This window comes from Nycticebus coucang, chromosome 14 (assembly GCF_027406575.1).
Source record: "Nycticebus coucang isolate mNycCou1 chromosome 14, mNycCou1.pri, whole genome shotgun sequence".
In the NCBI taxonomy this organism is placed as follows: Eukaryota; Metazoa; Chordata; class Mammalia; order Primates; family Lorisidae; genus Nycticebus; species Nycticebus coucang.
Window position 1 is genome coordinate 85,103,318 of NC_069793.1, and position 24,038 is coordinate 85,127,355.

General features: G+C 47.6%; 1 protein-coding gene across 1 annotated transcript in view; it reads left to right on the top strand.

The window, feature by feature from the left end:
• Nucleotides 1-1,686: 1,686 nt before the first annotated feature.
• ENDOD1 (endonuclease domain containing 1) overlaps nucleotides 1,687-24,038 on the top strand; it is a 32,547-nt gene continuing 10,195 nt past the window's right edge. The window contains exon 1 of the mRNA XM_053561986.1: nucleotides 1,687-2,111. Coding sequence (XP_053417961.1) covers nucleotides 1,728-2,111 — 384 coding nt within the window. The 5' untranslated portion in view covers nucleotides 1,687-1,727. The remainder of the gene's footprint in view (nucleotides 2,112-24,038) is intronic.

The window sequence follows — 24,038 nt, forward strand, 5'->3', positions numbered from 1 at the left end:
TCTCCTGTGACATCACACACACTAAGTGTCTTTTGTTTAAAATTTATATACAGATTTAGGTTTCATTTCAGGATCCAAACCTTGTCAACATTTTCAGGCACTGAAACCTGTAAGGAATTTAAGTTCCAAAGAAATGTTCTCTTTTGTGAGTCTCCCACAGTACATACTCACTTTGCAGATGTGCTGTGACCTGGAGGCCAGGCTCAGGAATCAGAGAAACCTGGTTCAAATCTGACTCAGGACTCCTGCCTGTGCCATCTTAGGCAAGGCTCCATAGCTCTGGTCCTCAGTTCCTCAAGTGGCAGGCTGAGGAAGTAGATGACCTGGCAAGGTGTAAGAAAAGATCCTGGCCTGCTTAGCTCACTGGGCTGCATCCCTGCTTACCACCACCTTAGTCCAAATTACCATCCTAAAAATCAAAATCCTCTACATGATTTATAGCATTCTTCTCAAATTGCAGGTCATGAGCCATTCAGTGGGCCATAGGAACGATTTTGTGGGTCACCACTAGCATTTTTTTTTAAGTGAAATAGAATGGAACAGAAACATGAAATTGCAATGCTTACTGTAAGCATTAGAATTATTTCATGAAACATATTTTCCTTGTGGGCTTTGCCAAAAAATGTTTGAAGGCCTGGGGTCTACAGTCCCCTGAATGATACAACCCCTGTCACCTTCTTTAGCCCCATTGTCCATAATCTCCACCAATTCTCTGCTCTTTACCCACACCAGCATCCATCAAGTTCCTCTGGTATATCAGCGTTCCCTTCGGCAGAGACCTCTGAGCCTTGCTGTCCTCTTTACCCTGGTCAATGTCGTCTTCCAGGTCTCAGCTCAGAGGCCAGTCACTTCTTCATGAAAACCTTTCCGACCTATATCCTGATCCCCTGTGAGAGTTAGGTTCTCAAAAGTGTTAGTTTTTAATGATTCCTTTAATAGCTTGCTTCTTAGCTTAACGGCAAGCTTTCCCACAAGGGTGTTGCCTTTGTGACCACAGGGACACAAAGTGTTTACCACTGTTAATGATCCAGCGCCCAACTTAGGGTGGCACTTAGGCAGTCAGAGGGATAAAGGAAGGAGTGAATCAGCCTGTGTTGCGGTCTGGCCTGCCTTTCTTGGTATCAGCTTTGTTTTAACTCTGGCATCAAATAAACCACAACAGAGCCGTACTGTCTGCCCAGGTTGGGAACGTTCTTTAGTAGGATTTCTTGAGTCTCTCAGCTTCTGATAGGGTAAAACAAACAATCACAAAAACCAAAAAACCCAAACTGCTCAAAGCTATATGCCAGTGCCAGCCGTTGAGCACTTCCTTGCAGAGAAGACTGATCTTTATTTGGATTCCAGAGATCTCGCCCATTTGCTCCAAGCTCCAGCCCTGCCATCATCTCGCGAATCGTGGGCGCGCCAGCCCTTGGCACGGATGAGAACCACGGGGCGCGCTAGATCAGGAGGCTTCTTGGCACTCAGGTTGGCGACCGTCCCTTCCCAACTCCTGGAACCAGGCCAACCCCGTTCAAACCTTCCACTCTACGCAGCGCGCGTCCCTGTGGCGCAGCAGCAGGTGACCTGCGTGTTGGAGCCAGGGGACTGGCCCGCACCGCGTAGCCCTGGCCCTGGGCCTCTGCAGCCATCTTCGCGAGGGGCGGGACAGAGGGAGGTGCGGCCTGGGACGCGGACCCGCCCCCGCGCAGGGGCCGCCCCGCCGGGCTCCGAGGCGCGCAGCGCCCATGTTCCCACTTCCCTGGCAGCCGCTGTCCGCGGCGCCGCCCGCTCCCCGCCCATCCCGGCCCGCCGCGCTCGCAGAGGCCGCCATGGGCACCGCGGGCTGGCTCGCGCTGGGCGGCCTCCTCGCTCTGGCAGGGCGGCTGGAAGGCCGGCTGGTGGGCGAGGGGGAAGCCGCCTTCGGCGAGTGCGACAAGTTCTTCTATGCCGAGACCCCGCCCGCGGGGCTGATGGCTGATTCCCACGTGAAGATCTGTCAGCGCTCCGAGGGCGCCGAGCGCTTCGCCACCCTGTACAGCACCCGGGACCGCATCCCCGTGTACTCCGCGTTCCGCGCGGCGCGCCCGGCGCCCGGCGCCGCCGAGCAGCGCTGGCTGGTGGAGCCGCAGGTAAGCCCGGCGCTGCGGGAGCCCGGCCGGCGCGGGGCGGGGCTGCGGGCTTGTCCCCAGGGACGCTTCGAAGCTACAGCGAAGAGCAGGGCCGGGAAACTCAGGTTCCATCCACTCCCCTGTGCTCCAGGGGTTGCTCCTGCCTCGTCTCCTGCCGAAGTTGCAAGAGCTTGGCGATTTGGAGCCTTCGCTTCGCGAGCCTCAGGGGCGAGAGAGGCGTCTTGTGGGAAGTGGTTCTCCCAGCATTTCAGCGCAGGCATCTGCAGTGTCTCCTTGGTTTCCTGAATGGTGAGGAGAGTGAGGCAGATACCCAGATCCAGAAGCCTGGGCTGGACGCTCTCAGGCCTTGGCGAGCGCACGTCGTCGCCATAGCATTCGTCTGGGGGTGGGGAGGTGGGCATTTTCATGCGCATATGACCGAACAGAAGATTGAGGCTCAGGAGTTGAAGAGTCTTGAGAAAGACCACCCAGTTGTAAGCCGGCAGGTCTTTTGGTGGAAAATTCTCAGCTCTTTCTACTAAAGAAAGTTTCCCTTCTGCAAAGACCATTGTAGCCTGGAAATCCTTCTCTCTGTGCGCAACATTGAGTGGATTCTATCTGAGGTTGTGTTGAGTTACAACAGTGAAATAAAGACATAGATGTTTAGAAGGGCAATGGGATACTTACAAATAGTAGGGAAACATGGACCGCCTCCTTCTGAGAGACCACAAACTGGGGTTTCCTGACTCTTCATATCTGTGTTACCAGACCGCTTGAAAATCATGTTACCTCTCATGGTCTTCTGTGCCATCTGGTGATAGTGACCAGACACTCCAGGAGGCCCCAGAGTCTCTCCTGAACTTGCTGGCTTGCTTTTAATACATCCTGGCTCACCACTGTTCTGTCGGCCTCCTCTGGAGAATGCCCTGCCCAGGTCCCCCTTGAGGCTTCCCAGCCTCCCACCCCTGCCCTGGCTGCTGGGAGAGGAGCTGTCCCACCTCACTTTTTCTCTAATGGCCACAGGTGCCCTGGACCACATCACTGAACAGGCTTGCTGGTGCTTCATTCAGAGCTGATGGGCTGTAATCTCATTTAGAGATTTCTAGCTCTGAGAGCTTTGCCCGAGGCTGAAGCAGTCTGTACCTCATTTCCTATGTTCTCTACACCCCTCCACCCACCTCACCTGTTGGTATCAGGACCTGTAAGATCAGGCATGTGAAAACACTTTGTACATCGTACACTCTTAGGACATCTTTTAGTCTGAAGTCAGCCTTCCCTCAGCCGCACCTCTAGAGCCTGCAGTGTGTCCCCTGTGCCTCTATGGATTGTGACCGTGTGCCTGTTAAGAAAACAGATGACCTGGTCCTTTCCTCTTGGTGATCTCATGCACGGCTCTGGAAGACAGAACATAATTGTGAGGAATGCATGCTAAATGAATTCAGTGAAATTCAGAACACATTTAGTAATCACCTACTGTATGCTAGATATTTAGGATGTAGCTCCAGAACTTAAGGGCTTCCTGGTCTTCAGATGGGGTTTGCTGGGTGAAGAGGTAGCTCAGCATTTGATCAGAGTCAGTTCCTGCACTAGGCTGTACGCTTGGGCAGGTTAACTTGGAGATAATGGCATAGGGAGGTTGTGAGCCTTCAGTGAGTTTCTATATATAAAGTTCTCAGGGAGGTGGCTGACACATAAGTACTAGCTGTTGTTATATGGCATAACTTCATAAAGGTAAACCAAGTCCTATTAGATTTAATCTGTCTTTGAGGTGATGGGGAAAACTTTAGGGTCAGGATGACATTTGTCCTGTGCATGGAAAGATAAGTTCAGAGTGGGGAGACAGGAAGGAAGAGGGTGTTTCAGCAGAGGGAACATCATCAGTGAGAAATGCATGACAGATTCAGGGATTCGTGCATACTAATGGTTGGACAGGTGACCGAACAGAAGAGAGTAGATTACAGTCTACTTAAGTGCTCGGAGTAAAGGAGAATAGTGGAAGGGTCATCAGGTTTAGGGAGGCAGAGCCATTGATGCAGCTATTGAAGGACTGAGTCATAATGCTTTGTGACTTGGCAGAGAGAAGTGGGGAACCAAGTCACGTGGCAGTGGAGAGCCTGAGTGGGGTCATGAAGGACAAGACTGAGGAAATTAAAGAGGATGGGGAGGGAGGAGGAAGTAGCAGTGACAAATAGCAGCTTGAGAGGTGGGATGTCCCACAGTTGTGAGAGTTGCCACCCCACTGGAGGGGTCAGAAAGGAAAACTAGGGCTGAGCACTGCAGGATACTTTTCCCTGAAAGGGGAATGGGGCTCCCCCTACCCACCTCTGCAGTCTCAGGTCAAGTCAGCCAGGAGCCAGGGAATATTAGGAGGGAGGGAAGGAAGAGGAAGCAGGAGATGCAGGAGACTCCAGAGCAGAGCACACTGCAGCAAACCTGACCCTGCTGCTGCGCCCTGAGGCAGTCTCGCAGCCAGCACCCCCACTGCAGAAAGCTGCTCTGGGCTCAGTGTACACTTCTGGCTGCTTCTAAGCACTTCCTGATGCCCAATTGCCTTGTGCCCGAATTGCTGTAATAACAAATTGACCTTTTTGTGAGGTCATTGCCATCAGGAGGCCTAGAAGACAGGGGAGGAAGAGGCAGGAAGTGAGAGGAACTCACCTCCAGTGATGAGTCAGGCAGGCCTGCGCTGACACTGAACCCAACTCAGCAGTTTTCCAGAGCATCTTACAGTTACCCTTTGAAAAACTCTCCCCAAGTCAGAGATCACAAAAACTTAGTCACTCTTGTGCTTAAAACGTCTAGGGTCTTGGTCACCCAACACCTACAGGACAAAGATCAAACCCCAGAATGCAGTTTTCAAGGCCCTCCATGGCGTGGCTCCCGTGTCACCAGGCCCCATCTTCACATTTTATATTCTAGCTTTATTGAGCTGCCCAGAGTTCCTCTCGTACCAGACTGTTCGTTCCAGCTTTCTTTGTGTATGTGGAGTTCCTTTGCCCCAACGCCCTTTCTGCACTGCCCCTATACTTCCTCCCCTCCTCCATCCTTTATGAGAGGTTACTTCTTTCAGGAAGAATTCCCCACCTGAGCTAGATCCACCTCCACAGTTAGGCCTACCCCTTAGGTGCTCCCGTAATTTCTCTATTTTTGCACTTACATAGTATTTTGCAATTACCTGTTTATGTGTCTGTCTACAACTTCAGCCCTTGAAGGCAGATGACTGTGTCTAACTTATGTTTGTATCCCTAGTGCTGAGCACATAGAAAGCATTTGGAAGATGTTGGATGAAATAATTTGACATCAGGAGGATCAATCAGGCAGCAGAGGGTGAGATGTTCTGTTTGAGTTTCTTCAGTGGGGAGCTTCCTGTTTCAGAAGCCTCTTCATAGCCAGCTAGCAGCTGCTGTTACAAACAAGCTCTGTTTGTAGAGCTGGAATCTTCCTCTGAGGCCACCCCTGAGTCCTAGCTCTGGCCTTTGGAACTATCCCAAGTGATTTACATCTCTTGTCAGCTAACAGTCCTTTGGCTTTGGATATAGGATCCTATGTCTGCCTGTGTTGGAAGGATTTAAAAAAGGACCTTCTGAAGGATAGAATGAGAAATTGGGAGCCTCAAACATTTTAGGCCCTGGACAACTTTCTATTCAATGGAAGATTTTTGAGATAAGGTATCAAGATTGCCTTTCTAAAGTGCATTGCCAATACGTGACAGAAGCCAACATATGAGGCCCTATCATTTTACAAATACGAGCACTGGAAGAAACCAGCCTTATATTTAGCAATAACATTGTATAGTTATTTAATTTACAAAACCACTGTGAAGTAGGTATTATTCATTTTATTGTAAAGATGAGGAAACTGGCTCAGAGAGTTTAATTGAGGTGCCTAAGGTCACAGAACTTATCTTTGAACTCTTGACTGATTGCTCCAGGTCTAGTGCTCTTTGATTCATTGTAGAGGTTCTTTGACCTTATAGGGCATCCATTGCATTAATGGTTTTAGTACTTTCATTATCATCCTTTATATGAGAATCCTAATCTCTACTCCATTTCTGTTTCCCCCGCAGTCATAGCCCAAGTGGGAGCACGTATCTGGCTGCGTAAATGTCACTCAGGTGTCAGTGGCTCTGTAGTACCACTGGTTAAAATTTCCTGGTTAACTGCAAAAGCATTTTCTTAGAGGATATAATAAGGTCATATTTTAAATCTTAGTAAATGCACATGAAGAGTTTTCACAAGTTAGAATCTTGTTTAAGCCCTTGATCTTTCATTTTTATCAGTGGCTTCTTGATTATGCAACCTGAAACCCAAAACAGAAATAGTTTTAGAAATAGTGTTTAATTTATTCTAACTTGAGCCCTCTTTTTATTGTGTCAGAGAACACGTAGATAGAAGATGTCATATTCTTAAATTTGCAAGGAATGCGGTGAATGGGACAGTTCTGATTCTTGCTTACTAGTTAAGAGACTTAAGTCCTTGCTCTGCCATTTACAAGATATGTGACCTTAAATCTTTTCAACCTTCTATTTCAGATCTGTTCATTAAAGGTAATGACAATGTTTATATAGAAAGTGTTTGTGAGAAATAAACAAGATAATGTACCCATGCGTGTAGCATGCATGATTCCTGGATCATGGTAAACACAGTAAATATTGATGCATTTACTTTACTAAGGTCTTTCTCTGCTCAGCATGCACAAATACACACACACACTAGTAAAATGTTGATATAGAAAGTTGACACCTACAGTTGTATAAATCTCTCCTACAGTATAAACCATCCACCTGTGTACCTTCTCAAATGCTTGGTACATGTCCCATATTCATATAATAGGTGCTCAGAAAACACATGGTGAGAGATTGAATGAATGGATAGGTGATTTAAAAAACCAAACCAAACAAACAAACAAAATAAATAGGTACCAGAGATACAAGATACCTCCACCCTCTGTGCTAAGCAACCAAGAGGTATGTTGTCACAAAACAGTAAGCAATGGCTTGCCAATCTATTGTACTGAGCCTGGGAACAGCTGGGAAGTGCCTTCCTTAAGGAAATGCTTCCAGAGCCAGTCACTTACAGTTTCTTTCTTACCATGGGGCAAACCATGTGTGCTATCTCTCCTTGTGTTTTTTGACTTCTCTGACTTTTTCTTCAACTTTGAATTCAGTGTTTCCATTTCAGGTCATTCTCAGGATCAAGTTAAGGTACTCACCCTATGAACATTTTGTCCTGGAACAGTTCAGTGATGACCGTTCTTTATGCTGTTCATTCAGTAGAGACTTAACTATGGACAGTCTAGAAAAGGAACTGTCACTTATTGATCCCTTACTCTGTGCAAAGGTCTTCACAATCTAACTTGTCTCATCTATGTAACAACTCTAGGTATTATGATCTAGGTTTTATAGTTTAAGAATCTGAAGTTCAGTGTGGTTAACTAATTCATCCAAAGTCACCCAAACGTAGGACTGGAGCTGCCCAAGTCCAAAGCTTTTAGCCCTCTTTCTACTCTCTCATGCTGTTTTCCGAATAAGATGTCAGTGTTTTCTCTCCTGAATCCAAACTGGCTGACCAGATTTATTATTTTATTTTTATTTTGCTGAATTAATCCAGTTCTTTAGGTGGACTGTGGCTTTGCTACTTATACACTATTTTTGAAAACCCAGCTTCAGAGTGCTATTCGCTCTGTTATGTTCAAGACATTTGAATGGAGCTTTCCCTGAGGAATAAAGATTTTGTCCTTTAGGTTTCAAATTTCTCCTCCTTTTAAACCATAAGTACCAAAAGTGAAAATAGGAGAAAGTAAATCCTCCTGTTTGCTGGTAGCTCTCATTTCCAGTGAGCAGGTCTTGCTTCTAGAATTACTCTTAGTCCAGGTTCAAGTCTAAGCCCAAGGATGCTTATTATTCAGATTCCCCCTTCAAGATGCATAATGTATCTCCTAAGTGGTTACTTAACTTTTAGTTCCCCAGGGATTTACATCTATCATAGTAATAATTCATTGCCTGCTGATCCATCTCTTTGACCACTGAAAGGACAGAAAAATAAAAAAGAAACTGACTCATAGGCCGAACCAAGAATAGAAGCACAGTTTAGTATTCCAGTCATGCTTTCATTGTCCGGCATTGACCCAGTGCTGGACAGAAGTGTGGCCCAGTCAGAAGAGGTCAAGCTGAAGCATTTTATATTTTTAATCAAAACTGAAAAGATGAGTACGTTTCATGTTGCAGAATAAACATATGGCTGAATTAGTATTTGGAAATATAAATTAAATGTCAGTGGACTTACACTTTAATTGGGGCATGGTTGGTCATGAGTTTCGATTTACCTTCAGTTGGCAAGGACAACTAATGCTTTAACAAAGCCATGGGCCCTCTGCTGATTAATTCTTTTTAGTCAACAAATATTTACTGAGTATCTGCTATGTGTCAGGCCTTATTTTAAGCCCTGGAAATAGTGAACCACTCAAACAAAAATATCCACCGTTAGGGGGCTTAACAGCTAATAGAAGATGTAGGTGATAAAATACATGAATAAAAAGCACAGCATATGAAATCATGATGAGTGCTAAGAGGAAAAGCAAAGAAGGAGGGTAAAAGGTGAAGTTTAAAAAAAAAATTTCCGGCAAAGAGAGCACTTTGCAGGTGACTTTTGGGTACAGAATTGAAAGGAAATGACTAGGCCAGTGGTGCAGGTACCCGAGGGAAGAACTTTGCAGGCAGAGGTGACAATAAGCGCAAAGTCCCTGAGACATGAGTGTTCCTGTGTTTGAGGAAGACCTGAGAGGAGGTTCGTGTGGCTAGAGAAGGGTAGATGAGGACAGAGAGGTGCAGAGGGGGACGGCAGGGCATTTAGGTCCTTCTGGACTATTTTTAAAAATGTAGGGTTTTACTCTGTGCAAAACAGGAAGCCATTGTGCGGAGGCTTTGACCTAAGGCATCATTTTGGGCACTGCATTGAGGATAGATTTGTGGGGTTACAGGCAAAAGCAGTGAGACTAGTTAGAAGGTTTCAATAACCTGACAAGAGACCATGGTGGTATAGACCAAGGTGGTGACAGTGTTTGTGGCTGCTTAGTGACTGTGTAGTTTTAAATATTTTGAAGAAAATTAAGAATCTTTAGGGTGAGAAAAAGGAGTCATAGATGACTCCAAGAGCTTGGGCCTGGACTATGAGAAGAATGGAGTTTTGGGAATAAAGTAAGGACACAAAAAGAGGAACTGGATTGGCCCCCTCAAGAAGTCGCTTTTGCTCATAGTGAAAATACAATAGTGGTTACCAGGGGCTGGGTGGGTGAAGAACAGTGGAGAGCTGTTTCGGTTATACTAGATGAGTAAATTCTGGAGATCTGCTGTGCAACATAGTGCCTGTAATTGACATTGCCATATTGTGCCCTTCAAAGTTTGTTGAAAGTGTAGAACTCATGTTAATGTTCTTGCCACACATACCCACAGATAAAGGGGCACAAGGGCACTTCAGGAGGTGTCTGATATGTCTCTTACTTTGTGGAGATGGTTTGTATTGTCCAAATTTATTAAATTGTGTACATTAAGTATTTCTTGCATATCAATTATACCTCAATAAAGCTAAGGCAGGGGAAGAACTCCGCCTTGGACATGCTAAGCGTGAGATACCTTCAGGTGTTCATCGAGCTTCTTGTGTGGGTCTAGATCTCATTGGGTGCTTACCACATGGGTGGTACTTTTGTAGGCTCCCCCTGCCCCCATTTAATCTCACTTAATCTTCACAACAACCATGGGAAATAAATGCTATTATTATCCACCTTAGAGGAGGAAACCAAGACACAGAGAGGTTAAATTACTATTCCATGCTCACACAGCTAAGAAGAGGTGAGGCCTGGGTTTGAACCTGAGCTGTAGGACTCCCAGGGCACACACACAGAGCTGCCTCTGCTACCAAACCTGTTAATGTGTTAGGTAATCATGTATTTAACTCTTTTGAATGAAGTTCCTATTTTCAAAGTTCACATGCTCATTTACCAGGACTTTGTAGAAGTAGAGCATGTTCCCAGTCCCGTAGTCACGTGCCAATGAACTTCAGAGGCTTACTGCTTCCAGATGACCTTTGTGCCTGTAGCACGGTTGGGGGTACAGGTTGGGCAGGTATAAGTATGGACCGCCTTGGGCCGAGGGGGCTGCCACCTCATTGTCAGTCTTATTCTGGTCCATCTCCAGCACTTCGTATAGTCCTAATGCAAGCAGACATTTCCCATAAGGCACCAGGGTGGGTGGGGGGCATGGAAATGGATCTTCTGAAAACTGTGTTAACTCACTCTCTGGAGCAATGGGTATTGTCCCTGGATCTTGGTGAATGTGGAGGGTGGGATCTTGCATCTCCCAAGGTATGGAGTTGTTTCTACCAGAGAGGCTATTAGGCGAGTCGTGATGCAAGAACCAGAGGAGAGCTCTGTTCCTGACCAAATGGCAGCTGTCCCGAGGGGCGGGGGGGGTGCAGGCTGACCACACTCTCCAGAGCTCTGCTCTCATCCACCCTCTAGCCCCAGTCAGTTCAAGAGCCCCTGCTATGTAGCCAGCTTGGTTCCCAGGGAAGGATAACCAGCTGAACACAGCACGGGCTGAAACTTCATAACCCAGTAATGCATAAGCCCTGCTTTGGGATCAGAAGAGAGCCTTTGCTCTAACTCAGAACACTCTACCTCCTACGAGATGCAGAGATTCCTTTTTGCTTTATGACTGTGTAGGAAGCTGAAGCCCTTCCCTTTTGCAAGTTCTTATCTTTGTCCTGCTAGCCTGACTTCAGACAGTTTAGTAATGTGCCTTCCCTATGTATCTGTGTGGTGGCATGGTTCGTTTTGATGCTTATTATCTGCTTATTATCTTAGTCCTTATAACTAAGGGATGGAATCATTCCAATTCAAATTTGTTCAGTGAAGTGAACCACGATGTATGACTGAACAGGGACCCGTAAGGAAATGGCCACTGTTATTCTAAAAGATTGGTCAAGTTTCATGGGGAAAGGAAAACCAGCTTGATGGGCTGTAAAAAGTTGTTGCTCATTCTTGGCTATTCATTGTAGCTGGACCCATGGTACCCATCACATCTCCTTTATACACAGGGACTGCTGAGATGGTTGATGACCTTACGCTCTGCACCTCGGTGGACAGACATCACGTCTACACAGGCTGTACAGACTCACCATCTCTGAGGCCCATGCTCCCAACCTGTCTCAGATGCTATGAAGCAGCTTCCTGGCTGGTTAACCCATCCCACCTGGTTCTCCTGCCTTTTTCCACTCTGAAACGAGAGAAATCCTCTCAAAACGCTGACACTGCCATGCCCCCAAAGCCTCTCCACAAACCCTGCAAGACTCCCCATTCCTCCTCAGATAAAGACACCGCTCCTTATCATGGTCTCCAGACTCCCGCGTGGCCTGACCATCCTCTGCCACCTTATCTGCTGTCACACAGGGCTTTAACTTTGGCCACTTCATCTTCTTTCTGATTACATTTATTTTATTCTTAATATGTCCATGTTCTACCTCATCATAGGACCTTTGTACCTGCTGGGTTGGTTGCTTGTTTTTTTGCCTTTCTCAATATTCCCAACTATGTCAACTGCCTGTAATACTGTCAAATAGCACCAAACACAACTTGCTTGGTTGGTATGTGGTGGTTATGCAATTGTTTGCATGACTGATTGACTGCCACCAGCTAGTTGGAAGTTCATAAAGTCAGGAGCCAGGGCTGTGGCTACTTACCATTATATGGTCATTGTCTAACACAGGAGACAGAAAACTTGTTCTGTAAAGGGCCAAATAGTAAATATTTTAGGCCTTGTGGGCTGTATAGTCTCTGTTGCAAACATGTAGCTATGAATTTTAGCACAAAAGCGGCCACAGACAATCAGTAAAGGAACTAGTGTGGCTGTGTTTCAAGAAAAATTTGTGGAAATAGGTGGTAGGTTGGGCCTGGCACATGGGATGCTGTTTTCCAGACCCTTTTCTGTGTCTTGCCAGCTCTTAGCGTGTGGCTCATGAATGCTGTTGACCTTGGACCACTTGGCAAAGTAGCAGTGAAAAGTGAAAGCTGTGTGATCCTAGACCCAGGGTGGCACAGCAGCCCTGAGTCTAGATATATAGACAATTTCCAACTAATCTTGGTGGTGGTGGTGGTAGTTATATATAATATTTCATTTTCTTATGGTTATGAATGTATTATGTTCACAGAAAAAAATTAGGGACTTTTCAGAAATATATAAAGATAAGATTCAACTTTGCACAGATAATGATCTTCACTTTGTTTAGTGTGTGTGTGTGCATATATGAATGTCTCATCCCAGAAATTTCCATTATACCTAGAAACACATGTACTGTTGCAAACCTTTTATTCCAATCAACAAGGTTCAATATCTCTTTGAATTCTGTGAGACCACATCTAGCAAGCCCCTCACCCCAAACAACGGTCACAACCATGGAGTGGGAGCGTGTAGGGACCTTTTTAATGGGTGATTTTGTACATAAACACAGGCAATTTATTTCATTAAGCAATATAATTTAGAAATAGAAGAACTGGGGACTTCAAATGCATCATCACATTTTTCTTTCAAGAATATATAATGTATAACTCACAAATGACCTGGAAGAATTCCACCTTCTTTCCCCTTCCCATGTTCCTGACAGAGGAGACATATCCTTTTCCTCTTACTGAAGAGGAGCCCGAGGCCCAGCCAGTCATTGGTCTGCCAAGGCCACGAGGCCAGTAAGTGGCAGAGCTGACAGAGCGCCACATTTCTAATCTGGTGTTCTGTTACTAACCCTGCTACCTCACAGTGTCACAGCTAGAGGGCCTTGAAGAAGAGCTACATTCATCAAAACCCAGGAAAATAGGGCAAGAAAAGGATGTAATTTCGCCTGAGGGCAGATTTGTTAACCTCAAGTGATATTTATTAAACAGCATTAAGAAGCAAATGCTATCTCTTCTGTGTTTAAGAAAAGAGGTGGGTAAGCTTAAATAGCTTGCAGAGCATTTAGGTTGGATCAAATAAACTTTTGCTGATTAGATTTATGGTGTTGTGGAAGAGTCTGCAGGCTGCTAAGTTCTCTTTTCTAGTGGCTTTCAAAATGAAGGGTAAATTTTGCCTGTTGGCTTTGGAGAAAGGCTGTCTATTATAGTTAATAGTCTTGTTTGAGGGCCGGATATGGTTTTTCCCAGTTTTCAGATGAGCGTGACTCACAGGGGCCAACAGTGGTATCTTTGGGCTGCAGCTCCATGCCCAGGTCGCTCATTGGCCAGGCTTATTACTGCCACTTTCACTGCTACCCGTGTTGGGAACTCTTTTTTCCTACCACAGTTAAGCAAAGAGGAAGCTGAGGAACTAGAAAGACTGTGTGTGTGTGTTTCCTTTTGATGATCCTAACTACTTATTTATATAATAAATGTAGTCACAACCAATCTAAGACAAAAGTTTATCATGAATTTGTTTTCTCTACCATTGAATTGGGGTTTGAGAAACAGGTATGGAATTACAGAGCATTTCGGTGACAGAAACAAACTTGTTTGTTTACTTGTTTGCTGGGTCATTCATTCATTCATTCATTCCTGATCAGCAGCTCTGGACTCTGGGCATTGCAAAGGCTTAGTCATCGGACATCCAGCTGCCAGTCAATACTTTAATCAGTGTTGTTATTATCATCAGCAGCATCAAAATCATTTATTGAAATCTCAGGACTGAGCCAAACAACAGGAGTCCAAGACACCATCTGGGACTAAGACACAGTCCCCACCCTGAGGTGTCTTAGTACTTAGAAAGACGGATAGTGACCAAGAAGTGGTTTACTTACCCCTCTTTCAATAGACTATTAGTTCCTAGACAGGGTAGTTAGAAAATGGGTTTTGTAATGGGACAAAAGTGAATTGAATCCTAGCTCTGCCTTTTACCAGCTGTGTGACCTTGGAAATGTTACCAAATTTCATAGTACTCAGCTCCGCATCTGTGGCATGAGGCTAATAAATTGTTCCTAACCTACAGAGAAGTTGGGAAGATTCAGTGAGACAATGTGTGCAAAGGCGCTCCTCATTGTGCCTAAACACGCAGTACACACACGGCAAGTGCTGAAGGAATGAACAGCCTTTGTGTCCCAGACTGTGCCTGCCTGGGATTCACCCAGCATGGTTGTGCTGCTCAGCCCGACCCGGTGTTATTGCTAAAATGCCCTTCATTTCACACCCTGCAGCTCTGCCCTGCCCTGCGTTAGTGTTGCCCACTGATAATGCTTCTCTTTTGAAGGATTTGGTAGAAATGCCTTCTTTCTGTCCCCTGGGATACCCCTTTGGCCAGTTTCCAGACTTCTGGGATCAAGACAACTTGTGTCCTTATGTTTTCTTTCCCAGTTTTAATCCTAGAGTCTAGAAGTTTTCATCCCCTGCAAGGTCCTTCAGTGAATTCTCAAAGGAATAGGACTCCTGATATTTCAGACTCACCGATGCATGAATCCTAAAACTTACTCAAGCTTATTCAAAATATCACTGGTAGATTCACAGCACAGGGAAAGAGATACATATAGAACTCGAAGGAACCAGAGCTGGGAACTGCTGAGAAACTGAAGGAGCAAACAGTCTTCAGGGTTGTTTCCTGCCCTCCCTTCACTCTTTTTTTTTTTTCTTTTTCTTTTTTTTTTTTTTATTGTTGGGGAATTTGGCTTTCCCAAGGATCAGCCTGGTCACCAACCTTAAACTGTACTGAGAAGCCTTCACAGCCTTCACTGGCTGTTGTTAATTCCTGAGTTTCTTAGATTGAAAACCCAAGAGAGGCATATGATTGCTCGATGGCCTCGGGTGGCCCTTTGTTGTGACTGGCACCGGGGTGGGTAGGAAGGGGTCATGTGTAAGGAAGTAGTGTCAGAAATACTTGGTTGCGAGTGTGATCTCCCAGGACTGGGTGTGTTGGGCCTTGGGGAAGATTTCACTGATGCCCTGTCAACCAGGGTCTTGCCCGGGAATAGATGTCACTCTCGAAATAGTTAAACCAACAGAATTTAATGAAAAAACTATCATCCCCCCTTGTTATCCCCAGGAAATTGGTTCTAGGACCTCCTGCAGATACCCAAATCTGTGATGCTCAAATACACACACATATACACACACAGGGTAGACATAAAGTTCGTGTGCAATTTAAAATAGTTGTACTTTTAAATTGCACAAGAACTTTATGTCCACTGTGCATAGTGGTGTAATATGTAACTTATGCATATCCTCCTGGATATCTGAAATCATCTCTGGATTATTTATAATACCTGATATGATATAAATGCTGTACAGATAGTTATTGTACTATATATTTTGAAAATTTTATTCTTGTTGTATTGTTATTTTCTATTTTTTCCCCAAGTATTTTGCATATGCAGCTGTGGAGCTCACAGATACAGAGGCTGACTGTATTCACAGAGTTCAGGGGTTGGACAAGTCGTGGCAAAGCACCTAGGACTTGGAGCAGCCGGAGTTGTGACCATCCTAGGCCTAGGGCTGGAGGAGAGAGCTGTAGCTTCAGGGAAACTCACCCAGAGCTGGAACGATGACAACCAGAGAGGGGGCAAGAGAATGAATGATCTGGTCCCTCTCTCTTCCCACCTACTCATTGGTGGCTCCAGTCAGAAACCAGAGGGCTAGAGAGCTCAGATGATGTGCTGCCTAGAAGTCAGCCTTCTTTAAAAGTCAGTCTCCCAGGACACAGAGCAGGTCAGAGAAGACTGGAGAATGGATTTGGAAGGCAAAAGGAGAACAGCTGGTTTGAGAGCTGTGAGGTTGGAGCCAGGTCTTGGCACCTAGGTGGGGCTCAGGGAGCAGAGAAGAATGGTGAAGGAATGCTCAGCCAGTAGCTACAGTTGTAGAGGGAAGCGGGTACATTTCCATTCCAGCCATGAAACTGACATGCATGGATGGGGATTGACCTGTTTTGTTTGACTATAAGGGAAAGTTTGAGAGAAGAGTTTGGAGGAATTCTAGGGGAAGGCCCATGGATATGTATTTGTCATTTAATCAGCAAATCATAAGATATTATTAAAAGTGTCAGAGTAGCAACTGTGTTCAAAAGAATATACATAGCAAAAATAGCCCCCTCATTCCACATATGAATATGGAAGGAAATCTGCGTTTACACATACTGTATGCTCAGAATATTAGCTAATCCAATAGGCAGAGATCCAAATAGCTCATAATATTTTGCTTTCTGCCTTGACACTATCACAGCTCTTATTGTTTGTAGATTATGCATCTTACAGAGTATTAATAACATGTGAATAAATTAAGCCAGCCAGGGAATTCCCAAAGGTGATTTAAACATGTGTTTTTCAGGGCAGTTCACGGACACCTGTTCTGTCAGCACTAGCACCCCTTTGGCATCTCCAAGCCGATCCCCTGCTCACTGAGGGCATGGCTGTTGTGAAGCACAGGACTCTGCATTTTGATAAGGACCCCATTGCTTCTAATACAAACTGAATTTTGAGACCTGTTGATTTAAGGAGACATCACCGATTCTCTGCAGTGGCTGTCAAGGCAGGGGCTTAATTCGGGCAGTGACTGATAAATGAGAATCAGATAAAGACTTAGCTTAGTTCTCAGTTTAGAGTCGTTAGAATCACCATGGAATCTTCTCATGGGGGGTGGGGGGAGCTTCTTTTATTATTTGCTTTTATTTATGGTTCTAATGTAATAGGTCTGGGTGAGGCCTTCAGAGTATGATTTTAAAGCTTCCAGATGGTTCTGATGTGCAGCCAGGCCTGAGCACCTCTGATCCTGTCTGAAGTCAGAAGGTGGAAAAAAATGAGAAATGGAGACGTCTCTGAATTCTGCACCACATAGTCAATGCTGAGAATGATTTCTCTGGAAAAGAAAACAGAGGTGCAGAGTGCAAAGCAGGCTTCTTTGAGTAATGAGGAAGGAAACCAAAGAGCAGGGATGATGTAACCTGAGAAGGTGCTGCCCTTGGAAAGGAGTCAGCACTGGCTTGGTCTCCCCCGGAAGGAGTCTGGAGCTCAGCTCTGTGAGTGCAGGAACACAGGAATCCCCCAGGAGTTCTTTTGCTCAGGAGGCCTCCCCCTCAGAGCTTTTTTGCCTACATTTTTAGAGTTGATGCATTTCTTACATTCCCTCTTCTTTTTCTTTTTTTCTTTTAATTTCAAGGTATATTTTTTAAAATTTTCAGATTAATATGAGGGTACGAACAATTAGGTTACAATGTTTGCATTTGTTAGGTAAAGTCCCCATGGTAGCTCTGTCCTGCACCCTTATGTCCTTAGGTGGTAGCTCAGCAAGCCCCCTCCCTTCCCTCTCGTGTGGGTGGGTATTAGTTTGTCTACTGGCTTCACATCCCTATTAAGTACATTGGTTACTTGCTTTTCTATTCTCGTGGTACTATATAAGAAGAATGTGTGCTATATGTATGCCATGGAAAACTATTCCCCCTTTATTTTTCTTTTCAAGTTCTCTAGAAAAAGAAAAGTCTGAAATGGAAGTACAGCACCCTGTCATTCTTTCCTTTGTTCTGTCATCTTCTGGCTTGGAGCACTCTTCAGCCGTTTGTCTTTGAACCCCCACAGCTCCCAGATATCCTGGGCACCTTAGCCCTGGCCCAAGCGGAAACTGCCACCTCCTCCCCACAGACAGGAAGGTGTGTGTGTGGCACCGGGAGTCCAGGGGAAGGGTGATTCACTGGCAGGAAGGCAGAGGGGACCAGAAGCCCTCCCTGGTGTTACAGGGTCATTCAGGAAATGAAAAGCTGTGCATTTGTTTTTCCTGAAAAAGGAGAAAGAAAAAAAGAAAAGAAAGAAAAATTAGCATTCTTCTAATTTTTCTAAAGTTGTTTCTATTCCCAGGAGGATAGAGAATATTTCAGATGCCAAGCAGGGAGGATTCTTTCCTTCTTAAATGGGTAGGTCAGAATTTTGTTGTTGTTTTTTTTTTTTCCTTTCCTGAGAGCTGAAAGTCCTTCTGGATTATTCCCTCTCAGATGTCTTGATCTGCTGTTGTAGCCCTATGACTGCCCCTTCTTTGTGGAAAGGCAGCTCTTTCCCTGGCTGGCTATTTCCATGGTGAGTAGGTTCTCCTAGGACTTAACTTGGGCCCAGATCTAGTTCATTCTACTCTGTGTGACTATGCAGAGGACTTTTCTAACATCCAGCTCTGATAAGGTTATCTGATGTTCCGACTGTCAGCTGCACTCAACGATTCCTTGTAAGGAGGGGCTCTGTGACCCCCCCAGGGATGGCAGCAGGGGTGATAGCCTCTCTTTTATTTCAGTGTCTGTGTTTGTGCCTGTGTCATAGTTTGCACAGCAGCAACAAAACTGGAACACCCACTGTTAACACTGTTCTATTATTTAACTCTCGTTGAAAAATAAAACAAACCCCCAAAGAAGTAGTCCCTTTATCCCAGGGAGTTAGACCGGAGCTCCCCAACCACAGAGTCTTATCCGAATCAACCCCTGCGTGTGTTCTAGTCCAGTCTCAGCTTAAAATCCTCCAAGAGAAGGAGACTCCACCCTCCCGGTGCTGAGTCATTGAAGACTTTAATAACTACTTTCATGATCCTTCATGAGAACCACCTTTCCACCCTGCAGACTGTGGAGCAACACCAGAGAACAGCCAGTTCTCTCTGCAGCCTGGTCTGCAAATTGGACAAAAGCCTCATTCTTTCGGCAAACTCCAGTCGCTTCCTGGTCCACAGGGCCATCACACTAAGTGCAGGGCCACAGAGATAAGTGGGCACCGGCCTACATCCTTTAGTTTAGTGGCTCAGACAGATGGATAAACATACAGTCTTGGCACAGGGACAGAATCCTCCACTTTATGTTTGGTGCTCAGCCTGCTGAGCTCGATCACCCACTGGTGTCCCACCCTCCCCGCTGCAGTCTCACTCACATCAGGGCCACACCTGTCCCCTCTGCCTGCAGCTGCAGACATGCTGCCCCTTCTCCCCAGCCCACCCGCCTTGGTCTTACTCTGCACCCTCACTGGTCAGCTGCCCGTTCTCCCCAGCCCACCCGCCTTGGTCTTACTCTGCACCCTCACTGGTCAGCTGCCCCTTCTCCCCAGCCTACCCGCCTTGGTCTTACTCTGCACCCTCACTGGTCAGCTGCCCCTTCTCCCCAGCCCACCCGCCTTGGTCTTACTCTGCACCCTCACTGGTCAGCTGCCCCTTCTCCCCAGCCCACCCGCCTTGGTCTTACTCTGCACCCTCACTGGTCAGCTGCCCCTTCTCCCCAGCCCACCCGCCTTGGTCTTACTCTGCACCCTCACTGGTCAGCTGCCCCTTCTCCCCAGCCCAACCACCTTGGTCTTACTCTGCACCCTCACTGGTCAGCTGCCCCTTCTCCCCAGCCTACCCGCCTTGGTCTTACTCTGCACCCTCACTGATCAGCTGTCCCTTCTCCCAGCCCACCCGCCTTGGTCTTACTCTGCACCCTCACTGGTCAGCTGCCCCTTCTCCCCAGCCCACCCGCCTTGGTCTTACTCTGCACCCTCACTGGTCAGCTGCCCCTTCTCCCCAGCCTACCCGCCTTGGTCTTACTCTGCACCCTCACTGGTCAGCTGCCCCTTCTCCCCAGCCCACCCACCTTGGTCTTACTCTGCACCCTCACTGGTCAGCTGCCCCTTCTCCCCAGCCCACCCGCCTTGGTCTTACTCTGCACCCTCACTGGTCAGCTGCCCCTTCTCCCCAGCCCAACCACCTTGGTCTTACTCTGCACCCTCACTGGTCAGCTGCCCCTTCTCCCCAGCCCACCCGCCTTGGTCTTACTCTGCACCCTCACTGGTCAGCTGCCCCTTCTCCCCAGCCTACCCGCCTTGGTCTTACTCTGCACCCTCACTGGTCAGCTGTCCCTTCTCCCCAGCCTACCCGCCTTGGTCTTACTCTGCACCCTCACTGGTCAGCTGCCCCTTCTTCCCAGCCCACCCGCCTTGGTCTTACTCTGCACCCTCACTGGTCAGCTGCCCCTTCTCCCCAGCCCACCCGCCTTGGTCTTACTCTGCACCCTCACTGGTCAGCTGCCCCTTCTCCCCAGCCCACCCGCCTTGGTCTTACTCTCCACCCTCACTGGTCAGCTGCCCCTTCTCCCCAGCCCACCCGCCTTGGTCTTACTCTGCACCCTCACTGGTCAGCTGCCCCTTCTCCCCAGCCTACCCGCCTTGGTCTTACTCTGCACCCTCACTGGTCAGCTGCCCCTTCTCCCCAGCCCACCCGCCTTGGTCTTACTCTGCACCCTCACTGGTCAGCTGCCCCTTCTCCCCAGCCCACCCGCCTTGGTCTTACTCTCCACCCTCACTGGTCAGCTGCCCCTTCTCCCCAGCCCACCCACCTTGATCTTACTCTCCACTCTCACTGATCAGCTGTCCCTTCTCCCCAGCCCACCCACCTTGAGTCTTACTCTGCACCCTCACTGGTCAGCTGCCCCTTCTCCCAGCCCAACCACCTTGGTCTTACTCTGCACCCTCACTGGTCAGCTGCCCCTTCTCCCCAGCCCACCCACCTTGAGTCTTACTCTCCACCCTCACTGGTCAGCTGCCCCTTCTCCCCAGCCCACCCACCTTGAGTCTTACTCTGCACCCTCACTGGTCAGCTGCCCCTTCTCCCAGCCCAACCACCTTGGTCTTACTCTGCACCCTCACTGGTCAGCTGCCCCTTCTCCCCAGCCCACCCACCTTGAGTCTTACTCTCCACCCTCACTGGTCAGCTGCCCCTTCTCCCCAGCCCACCCACCTTGATCTTACTCTGCACTCTCACTGATCAGCTGTCCCTTCTCCCAGCCCACCCGCCTTGAGTCTTACTCTCCACCCTCACTGGTCAGCTGCCCCTTCTCCCCAGCCCACCCGCCTTGATCTTACTCTGCACTCTCACTGATCAGCTGCCCCTTCTCCCCAGCCCACCGGCCTTGAGTCTTACTCTCCACCCTCACTGGTCAGCTGCCCCTTCTCCCCAGCCCACCCACCTTGATCTTACTCTGCACTCTCACTGATCAGCTGCCCCTTCTCCCCAGCCCACCCGCCTTGAGTCCTACTCTCCACCCTCACTGGTCAGCTGCCCCTTCTCCCCAACCCACCAGCCTGATCTTACTCTGCACCCTCACTGGTCAGCCTCTCTTCCTCAGCAGTGTTGTTGGCATCACTTGCTGCCTCTGGCCCCTGACATGTGGGCTGTGTGGCCTGGGTGGCCTGGTACTTCACTGTATTTGCAGTGACAAGGCCTTTGCATTTCACACCCACCACCACTAGGCCAGTTCTTTCTTGGCTCCTGTCCATGGACTGTATATCCTTGCTGGGGATACAATGAATGCAAAATCTCAAACCTTGTCCTCAAACAAGCTGGCCCTGCCCCATTAATCCTGGCCTATTTCCACCAGGCCTTCCTTTCTTTTCAACAGCCTTTCTTTCTCCTTTTGCAAATTCCCTGGCACAGGGATCTCAGGAGGCTATAGACTTTGCTTGTTTTCCCTACAGTCTGGGCCCCTGGCCACCCTGGCAGAGAAGATGAATCACTAGAACCAGCCCCTCCTCCTCTATATTCTCAGAAGAGAGGCCCCTTGGCCTAAGCTGACCCATGTCCCTGTACTTGTAGTATGACTCCCCTTGCTGTCTTGCTCTTCTTGTCCCATGCTGTCATCAGGATCACCAGCATACTATTAGCAATACCTACCCAAGACCACACCATGTGCAGTGTCTCCACTGTGACCTAGGCAGACGAGGAGTACCAGAGATGACGTAGCCCTGGAGAGGCCGGTGTCTGTAAGACCACCAGGGGCAGTTGTGTAGTCAGTCCCCCCTCTAATCACTCTTTCCCCTGGACTTTCTAGTCCCCTGTTGTGTGCATGTGTGTATGCACATGCTCTTTAAAATCAATCTTAGTAACATCATAAGCCCCTCTGCCTTCGCAGCCACCCCCTGTCATCCCAGCCCTCTGCAGAGCCCCCTTGCACTCCTGCTGGACCTGGGACATTCTGACGTCCTCTGCCCACTCTCAGGGCTACTCCCACTTTATCAGCTCATGGAACAGTCCCCTGCCTGGAGCTGAAGATCTCAGCTGAGGTACCTGCCCAGATGGAATCCACTGTCCCTGCAAACATTTATACAGGCTTGATGCTGGGAAGGGAGTTAAAGGGACTCACTCACACCTGCCCTGTTTCTGAGCTGTCTCAGAAGGAGTGCTTGTGAAGATGGTATGATTGTAACCACAGGAGATGAGAAAAGAGTGGGTGGAATAAGACCAAGAAAGGGCTGGGAGAAGCTGGTGAGTCGCAGGCGCCGAGCAGCTCGAAGCTACATGTGTGTGCTCCCTGAGGGCCACCTCCACAGGCAGCTCCTCCTCCTCCTCGAGGACAAACTCCCCATGGCAAGTCTGCACCAGGTGACACTGGCCTCTGAGATTGGTGTGGATTTTGCAGCCTAGAAGTCCTCAGGGATGAGGCTCTGTTCATCTTGTTGCCTGCAGATCATTCCCCTGAGATGCTCCTGAGCCTGGGGTGACCAGCCCTGAGGTGCTCCCCTGTGTGGAGACACAAGCAGCGCTAATCTCCTAATGTTCCCTTTGCCTTGGTTGGGAGACAATCTTTGTTATCCCTGCAATTCCTGTCCCTCAAGCTAAGGTCCTGTTCTCCAGCCTTCATGTAAAGACTTCCCCAGCGAGAGGCACCATTACTACAGTGTTCCTGCTGCTGGCTGTCTTCCTTCCTGAGACCTCTGTCACCACCAGCCTCTCTCACCAGAGGCCTGGGCCTTCTCTTTCCTCTGCTGCAGGTGACACACACGGTTAATTGTCTTCTGGCTGCAGCTTTCTCCCCCTTTGCCTTTTGACATGACACTTAACATATGAATCTCCTCACAGCCCCTCTAGGTCTCCCAGGTCACTTCTCATCCTCCTTGTCTCCTGAGGTGGCTGCTCTGTGGCCCTCAGTGTTCCCTTCCTAATTCAGAGGCCTGGGAAGCTACTGGCTTGTGGTTAGGAGCTTGGACGTCAGAGAAGCTGGGCTTAAGCTTTGTCTCTTGTCCATACTAGCTGGATGACTTCGTACCTGCCATTTGTTTGAGTGTCAATTTTCCTACATCTAAAACAAGATGGTAAGAATGGCTGCCTCCTCGGGTATGTGAAGAGTGACTAGGATACACTGATGTTTTGAGATTTTTCTGGTTCCTGCTGCCCTTTCCTTAACCTTTCAGTTTTCCTTACGCAGAGCCCTGTTTTCCTGGGCTGCTTGTTTCTGCCCCAGCCTTTGTGTGAAAATCTTGCTCAGGCCTTCCTGAGCCTTTTATTTCACTAAGTCTGTTAAAATCTTTCATGTCTTCAGTCTCCACTTCAGATTCTGTTTCCTCCAGGAGTTTTCCCTGACCTCACTCCCAGGGACCTTCTTCCCTCTGAAATTCCATTGCTCATTTTCATTCTACTGTTTATTTAACAGTTGATATAAATTATACTGTTGTTTTTCGCTGATTTTCTATTTAACTTTCTATGTATCTGTGTCTTGCTTCCATTAATAGATGATGACTTTTTTGACATAAAGACTTATTTTGAGGCATATAAAACAGTGATTAAGAATGCCTCTGATCTTAGCATTCTGGGAGGCCAAGCCAGGATTGCTTGAGGCCAAGAGTTCAAGACCAGCCTGAACAAGAGTAAAACCCTATCTCTGCAAAAAAAATAGAATAGTTAGCCAGGCCTGGTGATGTGAGCCTATTGTTTCAGCTACTTGGGAGGCTGAGGCAGGAGGATCACTGAAACCCAGGAATTTGAGGTTGCTGTGAGCTATGATGCCACCACTGCATTGTGGGGCTGGACTTCTGAGTCAACACCCTGGTTCTACCACCTTGGGCAAGTTACTTAATCTTGATGAACCTCAGTTTCCTCATCTCTCAAAAGGTGATGACAGCAGTGCATAGTTGTGAGATGAAGTGAAAAATAGTCCATCTACTTACTGATTTAATTCATGAAAGG